The sequence below is a fragment of the Carassius carassius genome, chromosome 15, assembly GCF_963082965.1.
Source record: "Carassius carassius chromosome 15, fCarCar2.1, whole genome shotgun sequence".
Lineage (NCBI taxonomy): Eukaryota > Metazoa > Chordata > Actinopteri > Cypriniformes > Cyprinidae > Carassius > Carassius carassius.
Window position 1 is genome coordinate 15,990,734 of NC_081769.1, and position 15,136 is coordinate 16,005,869.

At 35.3% G+C, this 15,136-nt stretch overlaps 2 protein-coding genes across 2 annotated transcripts; one reads left to right on the top strand and one right to left on the bottom strand.

Annotated features, from left to right (window-relative positions):
• Positions 1 to 292: 292 nt before the first annotated feature.
• LOC132158236 (josephin-2-like) lies at positions 293 to 3,444 on the bottom strand. Its single transcript, XM_059567564.1, has 5 exons — positions 3,219 to 3,444; positions 2,948 to 3,076; positions 2,699 to 2,824; positions 2,411 to 2,605; positions 293 to 1,291 (listed from the first exon to the last, which is right to left on the bottom strand). The coding sequence occupies exons 2-5, from the start codon at positions 3,067 to 3,069 to the stop codon at positions 1,180 to 1,182; spliced, it is 555 nt and encodes a 184-aa protein (XP_059423547.1). The 5' UTR covers positions 3,070 to 3,076; positions 3,219 to 3,444; the 3' UTR covers positions 293 to 1,179.
• Positions 3,445 to 7,893: 4,449 nt separating this feature from the next.
• On the top strand, positions 7,894 to 14,618 carry LOC132158237 (ubiquitin-conjugating enzyme E2 S). Its single transcript, XM_059567565.1, has 5 exons — positions 7,894 to 8,108; positions 8,191 to 8,317; positions 8,822 to 8,969; positions 9,049 to 9,239; positions 14,225 to 14,618. Exons 2-5 carry the CDS (start codon positions 8,315 to 8,317, stop codon positions 14,558 to 14,560), a joined length of 678 nt encoding a protein of 225 aa, XP_059423548.1. The 5' UTR covers positions 7,894 to 8,108; positions 8,191 to 8,314; the 3' UTR covers positions 14,561 to 14,618.
• The last annotated feature ends 518 nt before the right edge of the window (positions 14,619 to 15,136 follow it).

Here is a 15,136-nt window from a genome sequence, read left to right on the forward strand (position 1 = left end):
AAGCTCAAAAATGTGTAAATACTATGAAAATAAATAATAAAATAGAATGGTTATCCAGTGCCTTTTTTTAGATTGTATATCACATTCATGTATGTTCTATATATATATATATATACATATATATATATATATAAATTTAAAAAAAATATATATATATTTTTTTGGCACAAATTTAACCACAATAGATATCTGACAACTATAGTGCAGTGTGTAGAGTCCACTGGGGCACTTGGCTCATAATTAGGCCTAGGAAGTAATATATATATATATATATATTTAAAAAAAAAATTTAATTAAATCCCACATTTATTTTTATTTAATTAACTTTGCACACTTTTTGTGGCATACTCACCCAAAGTCATCAGACCCTGCTCTGCATTTAACATGATCCTTTTCACAAATTCAATTGACTGATACCGTGACTTGATTTAATATCCTTTATGAGATATTAAAATCCAGCTCTGACAACAGCACATTAACTCAACAAACATTAGTAATCAGACAAAAACACAACACCATTTGTAGTCATAAAGAAAATTTCAAACAGCTCTTCCACGAGCACCACGTGAGCAAAAATAGTCCAAGTAGAAATTCATATAAATAACAACTCAAATTTATTCAGTTTCCCTCCATTTGGTGGTTTTCACCGAGTCGATGTAAATGAGGCAGTTTGCAAGAGAGCTTGAAAGAGTAAAGGACGTGAGCATGAGATAGAGCTACAATCTCTGATCTCCTTTGTTTATGCATAGTAAGATGTACACTGACGTCTAAAAGGCAATGAGCCATACATACTTGAACTCTAAAGTACCATTTCTGTGCATAGTTGTAACAAAGACACATCAAATCTTTGATCTACTTCAGCAGTGGAGTGCATAGATAGAGATAAAGTGAGAGATGGTAGTTCCTGAGAGGAGAGAAAGACAGAAAAGAGGAGAGTGACGCGGCTGGCACAGCTATAGTAGTGTCTCCCACAAGCACAGCCAGTGTGACTTCAGATAAACAGCTCCTTCATACGAGGCAACACTAGATCATTCTCTCGGACTTCTCTTCGTGTGGATGAATGCGAGCATCTTCCTGTAGTGCTGCTCTCCATAAAGCTTCTCGGCGCTCCAGTGTTTCTCTCTTTCTCCGCCATCACTCCACACTGAGAGAGAAGGAGAGAGAGAATGTTCGGTTTCATCACTTCCTGGTGTCGTCTGCTTTCAGCCACGTCCCTTCGTCGTCTACTTCCTTTTGGACGACAAGGAGCATTTCTGCAACATCCTGAGAAAGCTGCTCAGTGAGAAATGACCTGGGAGGAGGAAGGATGAAGAATCGATAAAAACAAAGATCATGATTCATTGGGTTTCATTCACTAATAATGACACACAAGTGTCTGGCTTTATTGGATTCCTCATGTTAAAATCAGTTTAGCTTATGTTAGTAAAGCAAGTTTAATCTGTATTTATCAGGGTCTAGAAAAAAGTAAGGTTATGTTAAAACATGGTTTTATTAGCAATTATGAACAAATCACTTTTTAAGTGGACCTTACATTTTTTTTTGTAAAACTAGTATAGTCTGATTCATGAATAAATGATTCGTATGAGCTGGCTCTTTCTTTTAGTGACTCAGAATCATACAGCGAAAAAAAGACTCTTATGAGACACTTTTTATGAATTGTAATGAATTATGTAAAAAGGCAAACTCATAAGTAATCATTTAATCAATCTGATAAATCTTTCACTGAATAAACACTCTTACAATAATATTATTTTGTAATTATTATATAGTGGTATAGTTTTCATTAATGTTTTGACTTTGCTTTTATTTTTATATTTTCAGTTTTCTTTTGAATTTTAAGTCATTTGATGTGCTTTTGTCATTCATATGCTTTTTTTTTTTTTTAATTATTTTCATTCAGTTTAGGTTTTTTTCAATCTAATATTTATATTTTATTAGAGCTATTTCAGTTCAGTTTTAGTTAAGAATAACAACAATACAAGGTCACTTTGAAGCTTACTACTTTTAGTGAGTTTTACTGAAGGTTAAAAAGATTCTCAGTGTATCATTTCTTTCAGTCTGTACTGATTTGGGAGAAGTGTGTTGTCTGTCTTATATGATAACGCCACAATACATACAAATGCAAAAGGGGTCCAGAAGATCAGCTGATCCATCTTGTCTGTATGTCTGTTGTTTCCTGTGATATTACCAACCATCTGCCATTTTAGTCCTGCTCTTGTTCGGATTTAATTACCTGTTCTGCGTCATTATAATTGTGTCTGGGTAACATTGTGCTGATTATCAATGACTTCTGGATATATGTGGGTCATTTCATTGTGTATACACCTGGAAAGTGTAATTTTTATGCACTAATGTTTTCTTGCAATAATTAGTTTGTACTGTTTAATAAGTAATTAATAGTAGGCTTTACCTGAGTTCTGTTTCTCCGCCAATACAGGCAGGCTCTTTTAATTTGGAGTCTAGGTTATAAAACTGTCCGTTGACGTCCCGTACCGCCAGCCAGTGTCTGCGTCTCAGCGGGAGAGACACAAATCCCAGTGACACCCTTGATGGGACATTCAAAATGAAGCCCTGAATTTTGTCCAGGCACAAATTCTGTATGGACCTACAGCGTACGAGAGATATGAAGGAAAATGAACTCACCTGTTATGATCATCACATGATTTATAAAGTGACTCTGAGCTGCTCTCACACTCACCGGCGTTTGTCCCACCAAACCGCAGCGAGCCCCCGACTCTGCAACGCTGCCATGATGACATTGACATCATAGTTCCCCGTGCCCAACACTGAGCGGTGTGGATTCATCACACACTGTGGGGCCAGTCTGCAAAGAAACACATCAGACATCGTTGGATTTGAGAATATACAACAATACAAAGGGGACTCAAATGATGACCTGTACATACATATACACGTATGTACGTGTGTGTGTGTGTGAGTGACGCACCTCTTGCAGATGTCATCCGCCGTCTCTTTGGTGAAGACTCTCTCTTGAAGCACGTTGTTCAAGGCATGGATGGCGCACAGCTCCAGTCTCTGTTTCTCATGAAACACCTCGCCCTCGCTCATACTCACCCTGCCATCACAAGTAACGTTACATTCAGCCCGTCGATTAACATTTAAGTAACGTTAACGTTACGCCCAAGAGCACATCATGTAACCGCGTTCACGCGAGCTAACAGCCCATGACTGATACATCATCGAAATCATCATCCTACCTTCTGGAAGACAGAATCCGCGTCGCGCTGATTTCTCCACAGTCAGAAACAAACGCTGCTTAGACGTACCGTGACACGAATCTTTAGTGTTTCCTCACACTGTTTATAACTAAACCTACACGGATCTGTGAGAAGAACGCTGTGTGTTTCTCGTCTGTGAGTATCGGCCGGAAGTTGTGTTGTTGTTTCGTTGAGGAGACGCCTCTTGCGGTCCTCTAGCAGTACACATGTGAGCTCCACAGGGGGCGCTAGTGATCAAAACACACTGGTGTAAAAGTGGATTCATTCAGTAGCCTTTCAGAAGGGACCAGGGGGGTATTCCAGAAAGCAGGGTTAACTTACCCTGAACTCTCGGTTGATTAACCCCAAACCTTGCTTACTCGAGGTATGTGGTTCCAAAAACGCGTCCAGGAGTAAGTTCATTCAACTCAGGGCATGTTCCTGGTTAAGACATTCTCAACAGAGCGACGAATCGACGATTCACTATAGAAACGGACGCTAAGAAAAAGCGTGACAAGCTGTTTCTTTCTTCTTCTTTTGTTCATTAGTTGTTTACTTGCTTAGTGCATATCTCCACCTCATTGGTGGCTGTGCAATCATTTTTTCCCCATTTAATCTTTAATCCTTGAGAATGTGAATTATATTGTTTGTTTTATGCTAATTATACATTAAGTCATATCAGATATATATTTTGGTTTAGAATTTAGACATTATGGAAAATGCCACTCCATGTGTGAGATATAACATGTAATAAATGAAATATATAAATATATATAAGTTAAACATTACCTTGTCATAGTGTTTTATAATTTATACATACCTCTTAATACATAATTTATAGATAACTCTTATATATGCCAATAAAAGAAATAATCATATTAAACTAATATATTACCTTATTTATTACTTAAATTAGCGCTTCCTCATTAACACATCATGTATATATATATATATATATATATATATATATATATATATATATATATATAGGCTATATTACATATTGTAATATTATATAATGTTGTGTGCTATCTGACACGCCCACTGAAGGCTCGCTGAATTGAACTAACCCTGGAACATAACCTTCTCCAGAGCAGGTTAAGTTCAGAGAGTGAGTTGCTATGACTACTAACATACCCTGAAAGTTACCTCCGTTTTTGGAACCGAAATTTGAGGTTATCCGCTTACTTATACCCGGGTATGTCCCATAACCTGGGGCCCGTTTCACTTAGGAGGTTCAACCAACTCTGAGTTTAAACTTGAACTCTGAGTTGACTTAACCTGAGATGGGAAACTCTGAGTTTTCGGTTACAGAACAGCTGAAATGAGTTGGTTTAATCAACTCTAAATTGACTGACTCTGAGTTAAGCGCGTGCACCACTACTATAAAAAGCCAGTATCAATGGAGCACTGATATTACGATTCACCATGGCAACAGCTCCCGCCAAAAATCCATCTGCATACTTCAGACTCGATACAAATGTAATTCTTATCAGTGTTATAATATCACTGGTGAAAACTGGCAGAACATTAGATTAATTAATTAATAGCTAATCATTTTATGTATCTCATGGGCAAATATATAATTAAATATAATATAAGATAATCATATTAATAATAATATTTTAAGTGTATTTTTCTAATTTTACAAATGATCTGCCAATAGAGTAAGAAAAATACGGCAGTGGCTATTTACACTAAGTGGAATTAACATACTTTCTTAGCGATAGATCCTATTTACAGTAGGCTAAGTGCAAGTAGCTCTAGATGCTATTTACAGAAAAAAATGTACAGTGAAAATCGTGATATATTCTATTTACCATGTAAAAGTAGCAGTTCTTTGCAACAGGCTAAGTGTAAATAATAATTAGATGCTAGTTATACTTTATACTGGCAGATACATTTGCACCTCAGTATTGTTATACATTAACAGTATTCAATAATAACAGATTGTAAATGATTATATTTATTACAATTATAAATAGTTATATCATTATTAAACACTCGTTAGGCATTTATTTTTTTATTGAAAATAAATTCTAATGTGACGTGTGATGGGAAAAGTGAGAAGAATGAGCTCGGCAAAAGCCGGACTCTAACCCAATCAATCACGTTACAAGCTAGTTTCCGTGCCAAAAACATTACTGCCTAGTGCCTACACCACTGAAGCCGTTATTCACATGTCATATTTAACCTTATGTGTCGATGGAGGGCGGAGCTACAGTAGATTTGCACTTAGTAATAGACACTCAGAATAAGGTTTACCATTTGCATTAAGATTATTTTTATTACCACACTGTTTTATTATCACACTGTTTTTTATTACCCCCCCCCCCAGGAAACAAGACAAAATTTCTTATATAATTTTCTTATATAGAAAATCAATCTTTATTTTGTAATTCTTTTTTATATTTGTACTTGGGCAAAAAAAGATGAAAAAAAAACACTTAGTAAGAAGATAATTTTTCCAGCGTGCATTAATGAAGTGTTTAAAAAGAGGGAGGAGACCGAAATAAACTCTGGGTTTATCGAAGAAAACCTGACAGAAAACCTAGAGTTTCCCTCATTTCAGGGTAAACATACTCAGAGTTTTCACTTAACCTCCTTTGTGAAACGGGCCCCTGCTTTCTGGAATACCCCCCAGGAAATTCAGATATTATTCAAAATGTTATCATTTTAGAAAGTTCTATAGAGACCAAAATTTGATTCTTGGCGGTACACTGTACTGTAATAATATTTTGTATAAATGCAAAAAATTATTTAAAGTGTTTTATTATTATCATTATTGTTGTTGTTAAAAAATTTCTTTTATTATACACTTGCCTTACTTTACATGTTTTTTTTTTTTGTTGTTGTTTTTTTTTTGTTTCATACAATTTAACCAGTTTACTTTCAAATGCTGATTATGCGATATTCTGAACACAAACTGCAAGCTTTTTACTACAAAACTAAACTAAAATGTGACCTGGACCACAAAACTACTCAGAAGTGTCAATTTCTCGAAATTGAGACTTATACACCATCTGAAAGTTGAAGAAATAAGTTTTTCATTGATGTATGGTTTGTTAGGATAGAACAATATTTGTCTGAGATACATCTATCTAAAAATCTGAAATCTGAGGGAGCAAAAAAAATTTAAATACTGAGAAAATCACCTTTAAAGTTGTCCAGATGAAGTTCTTAGCAATGCATATTACTAATCAACACTTAAGTTTTTATATATTTACGGCAGGAAATTTCCAAAATATCTTCATGGAACTCGGTCTTTACTTAATATCCATAATGAATTTTGGCATAAAAGAAAAATCGATACTTTTGACAGGTGTTTTTTTTTTCAAGGGCAATTGCTAAAAAATATATCCCAGCGACTTGAGACTGGTTTTGTGCTCTAGGGTCACAAATATATACTGCAAAAATGAGTACAAAACGAAGGGTTGGAGTGCCCTCAATCGGTCGTTAAGCGGTACAACAAACACTTTTATTATCAGATTGATTTCAGTCAATGTCAGAAAACAATGTATTTTCATTGACTCAGCGGGCTTGCCTCAATAAAATCAGCTGTAATGACGACCTAAATGACGGATTATAAGGGATAAAACAACTAGTTTTAACTCATATATAGTGAGTTTGGGGGAGGGGGTGGATCCGAAAGCTTACAACTAACTGATAACGTAAACGATCAATATCAAGAATGTATGACTTTTTATATTTTATTTTATAAGATTGCTATTTTCTTTACAATGTGTTTTATAAAATAATAATTTAATTATTGTTATCATCATTAATAATAATAAATATTGTAACGAATACGATAAATACAAAAAGTCAGTAAAACATTTTTTTATGTTGCTTTGCACTATTTTCATGTTTTCTACACAGCAAGACCGCAAATGTTTTGCCAATATAAATGTAAACAAAAACAAGTCATAACACGGAAATTGAAACAACAGTAGCAGCAGCAGCAGCAACAACAACAACATCAAAAACAATAATAATAATGATTACTATAATAAACAGGGGTCTTCAGAAGGTCTCAAAACTCTTTTGGCCCTGGGGTGACGTTATAGATTTTACTGGCATAGAGGTCTTTACAAAAAAGAGCAACAAAACAACCTATGAGGCTAATGCTCGGGGCGAGCCTATCACAGATTTTAAGTCACAGGAAATGGTTGCTGTGAATTTATGACCATGTGATTCACAACTCAAGTTATTTTAAACATAGAAGCTGGCTCATCGTAACAGGCTACAAATGATTTAGGTTGAACAAAAACACCTTATTAATTTGTATAAAGAACACAGCAAAGGGACACTAAATGATTCAACAAAAGATTAAACCCCATGTTGGTGTGATTTCTAAGTCTTTCATTGGATCATGAATTGAAACAACAATTGTCCTGCCTTTGGGAGGGCATGAGTTATTCAAACGCACCTATTACCAAAGAGCATTTTTCGCATTCTCCACTTTCTCTGGTCCGTGAGGTTTCCAAGGTATACTACGTCAGCGTAACCCAAGCTTCTGATTGGCCAGAGGGATTTAATTGTTGAGCACGTGTAATGCTTCTCAGACTCTGATTGGTTACTCCTCTTTCGAACCGCTTCTTAGACGAATTGTATTTTTGTTCCTGTGTCCTTGTTGTATATTCTCTGAGCTTGCTGGTAACAGTCTACAGTCTGTGGCAATTAGCTATCGAACAAACCAACTTTATCAGACGAAACAGACAACACGTTGGACTTTAAAACTTTTATACGGCACGTTTCATCTGAGAACAACCTCGGATAGTAGTTTCCCAAAGGAAAGCTCTGGAGAGTAGTTAGATATTTTCATTTCTCGGCAAGCCCGTCGTTAGCTTAGCCTGGTTTGGTAGCCACAGCAAACCCACCGACATTACAGTGAGAAAGTTGTTTTGATAACTTGTAAATTCTTTAAACCTCTTGGTATATTTTGCAGTCTTGATTGATTTGCAAATTTTAGATCCGTTTCCAGTGGTTTCCGTCGGTGTCGTTGTGGATCACCGGGTCGGTTGGGTAACGTTAGCAGTTAGCCAAGTTTTCTGATTTAAGACAAGTGGCTATTATAAAACCCCACACAGCTGGAAATGGTACGTTTAATCTGAAAACCGATGAATGGTGCTTCAAACGTTAGATTAATATAAAAAATGTTTTGTTTTTTTCTCATTACTTTTTAGCAGTTTAGGTTTTATATCATTAGAAGGTACAAGCTGTAACTTAATTTACGACTAAAACTTTATTGTTCACATATAACGTTAGTTGATTACATTTTTTCGTTCTGTTTTAACTCTGATTTGTACCTTTTTTCTGTCTTGACTTAATAGAACAGATTGTACTTCTGATGTTTGAACTAGCAGTCATGTGCCATTCGTTGAAGTACTTGGTATTAAATAACTTTGTTGCTGAAAATAAGTGTATTTTCAGGATTATTGCTTTCCTAAACCTGCCATGAAACAAGACAGATATATTGATTTTTAGTAAAGTGGGTTTTTTTTTGTGTCATGAACATGCGCAGATTCACCAGCAAATGTCACTTTGTAGCTATTAATGCTGTTTGTGGTTGACCTTTTTTTTTATTTTTATTTTTTTTGTAGAATTCAAACGTGGAGAACTTGCCGCCTCAAGTGTTGAGACTTGTGTATAAAGAGGTTTCCGCCTTGGCAGCAGACCCTCCAGAGGGGATCAAGATCTACCCCAGTGAAGAGGACATCACAGAGCTGCACACTGCTATTGAGGGCCCAGGTAAACAATGCATATTAGTTCTCATTTTAAAGGACCTTAGCGAGGTTAACAATTAACCTTTTCCCCTGTTTCTCAACAGAAGGAACTCCGTATGCGGGAGGGGTATTCCGGATGCGTTTGGTCCTTGGGAAGGATTTTCCTGCTGCACCTCCCAGAGGTTACTTCCTCACAAAGATTTTCCATCCTAATGTTGGGCACAAGGGTGAGATCTGTGTCAATGTGCTGAAAAGAGACTGGAAGGCAGAGCTGGGCCTGAGACATGTATTGCTTGTAAGTAGTATTTTTACTTGTATTTAGTTTTTTTTTTTTTTTACCTTCCTGGTAAACCTAGAGTTAAATGCAGGTAAAAACGCCCTAAATATATATACATTTGTACACTTTTTTTTTTTCTTCATTACTGTAAAACACTAAATGACCTATTTTGTTTAAAACAGTTTTTAGTTGAGTAATTGAATAACCATTACCAAGCAGAATCCCTGTAAAAGATAATCAACTCAAAGGCAAACATTCTATTATGTATGCTAATATGCCTGTCCTATCATATTTAATTGACCATATTTCAGTTTTTTAGTTTTCATAGTAACGCTGATTTTAATTGTTAGTCTATAGGTTTTAAACGGAGAAAAAATGTAAATGTGCATTTCATTGATGAAACTACTGTAACACCATGAGTTACAGTAAGGATTTAAATGATACTAGTAACAATTTGCTACAAGACAACAAAAATAAAAATTGGCCAATTCTAATGAAGCATCTTACTCCAAGGGTTTACTTGATTTTTTTTTTTTAACCTAATGTATGTATGTATGTGTGTATGTATGTGTGTATATGTATGTGTATATATATACCGTATGTATGTGTGTATATGTATATGTATATGTGTGTATATGTGTGTGTGTGTGTGTGTGTATACGTGTATGTATATACGTGTATGTATATGTGTGTGTATATATGTGTGTGTGTGTGTATGTATGCAGGGATGGGTAGTATTTCAAGTATTTGAAACACAAAATACTATTTTGTATTTAAATACCTTTGAAAAAAAATCGAATGTATTTTTCATTTAAACATTTAATCTGAGTTTTTTTTAATTCAAAATACATAAGGTATCAATCTCCTTATTAGACTGCTGATTTCCTGCAGGGATGGGCAGTATTTGAAATACTATTTTGTATCTAAATACATTTAATCTTAGTATTTCTGGATTTAGTATTTTTGTATACATGTTAATGCAGGAAATCGGCAGTCTAATAAAGAAGTTGAATGGCAAAAAGTATTATGTATTTTGAAACCACAAAAATACTATATATATATATATATATATATATATATATACTGATGAAAATACACAACATAGTAAGTTGATCCAAATATGACAGCCTCTGAACTTGGTCAATACTAATCTTGTATACAGGGACTGGACTAAAAATACATCCATCAGTCATCGCTTCCAAAATGAATTCAACAGGTCATCTTAATAATGCTATTAATTAATTACAGCAGTAAAATAAAATTTCGTCATGAACAATTATATCACATTAGATGACAGAAATTCCAAAATAACATTTCCCTTACATATAACTTGTGTATATGTACATTCATTTAGTTAATTAAGTGCTATGTGCTGTATTACCAAAAACATAAATGGCATCAATAAAAACACTAACAAATGACAAGCTACACAATATCACGTTCATAATCGAAAGTGATTAATCTAATGAATGCGATTATAGTGCAGTTTGTCAGTGATCTACTGCTCTGTGTATTAAATGAATAACTTCTGAATAATTTACCGGTGCTATTGATCACAGAAGCAGCTTTACTGACGAGATGTGCATGGGAAACTATAATGCCTGGTGTATTCAGAGCGCCGCCATTACTGTCTACTGTGCGTGGAATGGTGTGCTGTGATTGGTTTAGCAGATAGATCGCATTTTGCAAAAAAGGGAGACTGGTGTTTGTCATGGTTTGGAAAAAAAGGGAGAAAACGACCTAATAAATCTGCAAATATCGCATTTTGCATAAAATAAAAAATTACTTTTCAATACCGACCAGATATAATACTGATTTTGGCAACAAAAAAAGGAGTTTATCGCATTTTGGTACCAAACTATTCATACATGTGTGTGTAACTGTGTATATATGCATATGTACAGTTGTGGCCAAAAGTTTTGAGAATTACATAAATATTGGAAAAGTTGCTGCTTAAGTTTTTATTATAGCAATTTGCATATACTCCAGAATGTTATGAAGAGTGATCAGAGGAATTGCATAGTCCTTCTTTGCATGAAAATTAACTTAATCCCAAAAAAACCTTTTCACTGCATTTCATTGCTGTCAATAAAGGTCCTGCTGAGATCATTTCAGTAATCGTCTTGTTAACTCGGGTGAGAATGTTGACGAGCACAAGGCTGGAGATTGTCAGGCTATCAGTCCTGTGTCATGCCAACAGTAAAGCATCCTGACACCATTCATGTGTGGGGTTGCTTCTCATCCAAGGGAGTGGGCTCACTCACAATTCTGCCCAAAAACACAGCCATGAATAAAGAATGGTACCAAAACACCCTCCAACAGCAACTTCTTCCAACAATCCAACAACAGTTTGGTGAAGAACAATGCATTTTCCAGAACGATGGAGCACCGTGCCATAAGGCAAAAGTGATAACTAAGTGGCTCGGGGACCAGAATGTTGAAATTTTGGGTCCATGGCCTGGAAACTCCCCAGATCTTAATCCCATTGAGAACTTGTGGTCAATCCTCAAGAGGCGGGTGGACAAACAAAAACCCACTAATTCTGACAAACTCCAAGACGTGATTATGAAAGAATGGGTTGCTATCAGTCAGGATTTGGCCCAGAAGTTGATTGAGGTCCTGAAAAAGAAGGGCCAACACTGCAAATACTGACTCTTTGCATAAATGTCATGTAATTGTCGATAAAAGCCTTTGAAACGTATGAAGTGCTTGTAATTATATTTCAGTACATCACAGAAACAACTGAAACCAAGATCTAAAAGCAGTTTAGCAGCAAACGTTTTGAAAACTAATATTTATGTAATTCTCAAAACTTTTGGCCACGACTGTATATATGTGTCTGTGTGTTTGTATGTGTGTGTGTGTGAGTATAAAACAATATATTGTCATGGATCACTATGCCCTACTCCCCCCTTATACTTTTTTTTTTTTTTTTTTTCCTTCGGGCTGCACGATAAAGCGCATGCGCTATTTAATGGGCATCTTGTCAGTAAATGCGCATTGAATATCGCATGCGCTTTATCGTGGAGTAAATGTGGTTGCAACTAGGCATGGGCCGATTACCGGTTTCAAGGTATAACGCGATTTTGAAAATGTTTCAAAACCATTAATTTTCCATTATACCATTCCTGGGGTATGCGCTGTTTTCCATTTCTCCTCAAAGACTGAAAGAGTAGGAATCCCTCAGGCTGAGTGCAGTTTAGAGAGTAACACTGACCCCTCCTCCTCCTCCTGTTGGTGCGAGCGAGCGGTCAGTCACGTGTGTGTCGGATGGCTGAACTACAGGCCCAGGTACACTTCACATTCAGCGTTCCTTTTCGTCTCGTGCACAGCCGTATCCGTGATGAGCTCACATGCGTAATACACTGGGGTGGCACGAGCCCTCTTGATGACGAAAATAACATAATTGCCAACGGTGTGCAGATGGCCGAAAAATACTCTGGCCTTTTAAGCGATCAGCAACCGGCCATTTTTTGCCGTATTGCAACTCTCTGTTCTGGACTTGCACAATGTAATTTTTGTGATATGAAGTCTATTAACACCCGTTAACAGGCCAGAGACGCTAAATACGGACGCACAGAAAAATACTGTAGCAGGCAGATCACTCGCTGTTCATGATGCACAAACTATTGGAAGCAAATCCTCAATATTGATTTGGGGGGTTTATAAATTATAAACGTATTTCTGAGGGAAGCTGACGGTCTTTTGAAAAGTTCACATGGTATAGTTTCACAAAGCTTGTCGGAACATTGTTTTTTTTCTTTATATTGGTTATTACTCAGATTATGTGTGATTTTATTATTATATAACTAAATGATATAAATATGTATATGAATTATATAACTAAAATTAAATAACTGTAATTACAGATTTAGGTTAAATAAAGATGTCCGTCTTTATTTAAAAATTAAAAAAAAAAAATTATTTTTAGGATAAACAAAGAAAAAAAACTAATTCTACTGTTTCTAATGTTCTGTATGTTGCTCAAAAACAAAATATATTGTGTCCTGTCGGAAATAATATATATATATATATATATATATATATATATATATATATAATTTTTACTCATTTAAAAATGAAAACACATTTCAGAGCTGTAACAACAATACCATGAAACAGTGATATTTTGCTTAAGGTTATCATAACCGTCAAAATCTCACACCGGCCCATGCCTAGTTGCAACAGAACTTGTACCTCATGACTGGTGTATGTATTTTTAAAAAAGTATCTTTCAAGTGTACCTGTATTGTACAACTATGACCAGGGGTGCACATAAGTGGTCCGCATGCGCGACCAAAATAAAAAATGCGTAATGTAAATGTTCTTATGGCGCATTTGCGTACCGACATGGTTGACAGCTGTTAATGCACAATTACCATTTTAGATCACAAACTGTACTATATAAGTTTTATTTTCAACCTGAAAGCATAAGTCTAAGCAAGGTTTTTTTTTTTTTTTTTTTTTCAAAGCGACTTAAAATTTTGGAATGCATAAAGTGATTCTTCTTAAAGAGGCAAACCAACAAAGTACCGGTAGTAGTAAATATTAGCATTTTATTTTTAAGTTTATTTACTATAAAATAAATGCATTTGTATTTAATACTAGGACTGCTTTTTATTTTTAATAATATTATATTTAATATATATTAATATATTAAAAATTAATATATTTAATAAAAAAAACTAGATAAAGTGTAATAATATTATAACTATTAATTAATTTCTTTATAGTTGCATTTAATGGGTCACGCTATATGCAGTGTGAGGACCAAACCAAATCTCCAGATTCTCTTCTGAGAACCAGGCTGAAAAAATTATGTGCACCCCTGCCTATGACCAAACTTTAGATGTGGCCATGGAAATAAGAGTTCCATCCATCAGATTTTATTTATTTTTTTAAATAATAATAATTCTTGAGTTGCAAAATGGTACCTTTTTTTCTGTACTGTATTATGTATTTCACATTTATAATCCCAATCCTTCTAAAACTTTATTTCACAGACTATCAAGTGCCTTCTGATCCATCCTAACCCAGAGTCAGCCTTGAACGAAGAGGCTGGGAAGTTACTTTTGGAGGACTATAAGGAGTATGCATCCCGTGCTCACCTTCTAACAGAGATCCATGCTATGGGAGGCAAATCAGGGGCCCCTCAAGAGCCTGCTGATGGACCCCAACCCAAAAAGCATGCAGGAGACCCAAACAAACGTGTAGTCGGTGCTGCTTTGGTAACAAATGGGGTTGCCACCAACAATTTAAGTAACAGCAGCTCCAGTGGCAATACTAATATAGTTGCAAAGAAGAAAACTGATAAAAAACGAGCTCTGAGGCGGCTATAAAAAAGAATGAGTCTGTGCTTTTTGTGTACATAATATAAATATTGAAGTGTGCAGACCACCTTTTCTCCTTAATCTGTCTTACCATTTTTAGGATAACATTCATTTTGTCATGCTCCTACCAGATCACTCATCTCCTTTTTGTTCCCTTGTCTCTTTCAACTTGTTCTCAGGACTTGAACTGTCTTTGTGACAATTCTCTTGGTTTCATTCACGAAAGGGGTTTTCATCAGTGTTTCAGAAGTTTTACAATTGGTTGGAGTATGAAAACGGTAGTAAGATTTTTTTTTTTTTTTACAGTTCATTTGTGGCCTCTAGAGTTATGACCATAAGCAGGATTTTGGTGTTTAATGTCAGAACAGAATTTATAATATATTTAGATTACAGGTGTGATGGGACAGTTACTGTAATGCTGTCCTGTTGTAGTTGGACTGACCCCAGTAAGTTTTTTTTCAGGGGTTTAATGAAGAATAGTACATTGCACAGAATATGATCGGTGTGTGTTTGTGGTGAAACCGATGCAGGATCAGGAATAACAGAGGGGGAGTTAAAAATGTGGTCTAAACATTAGACATGATT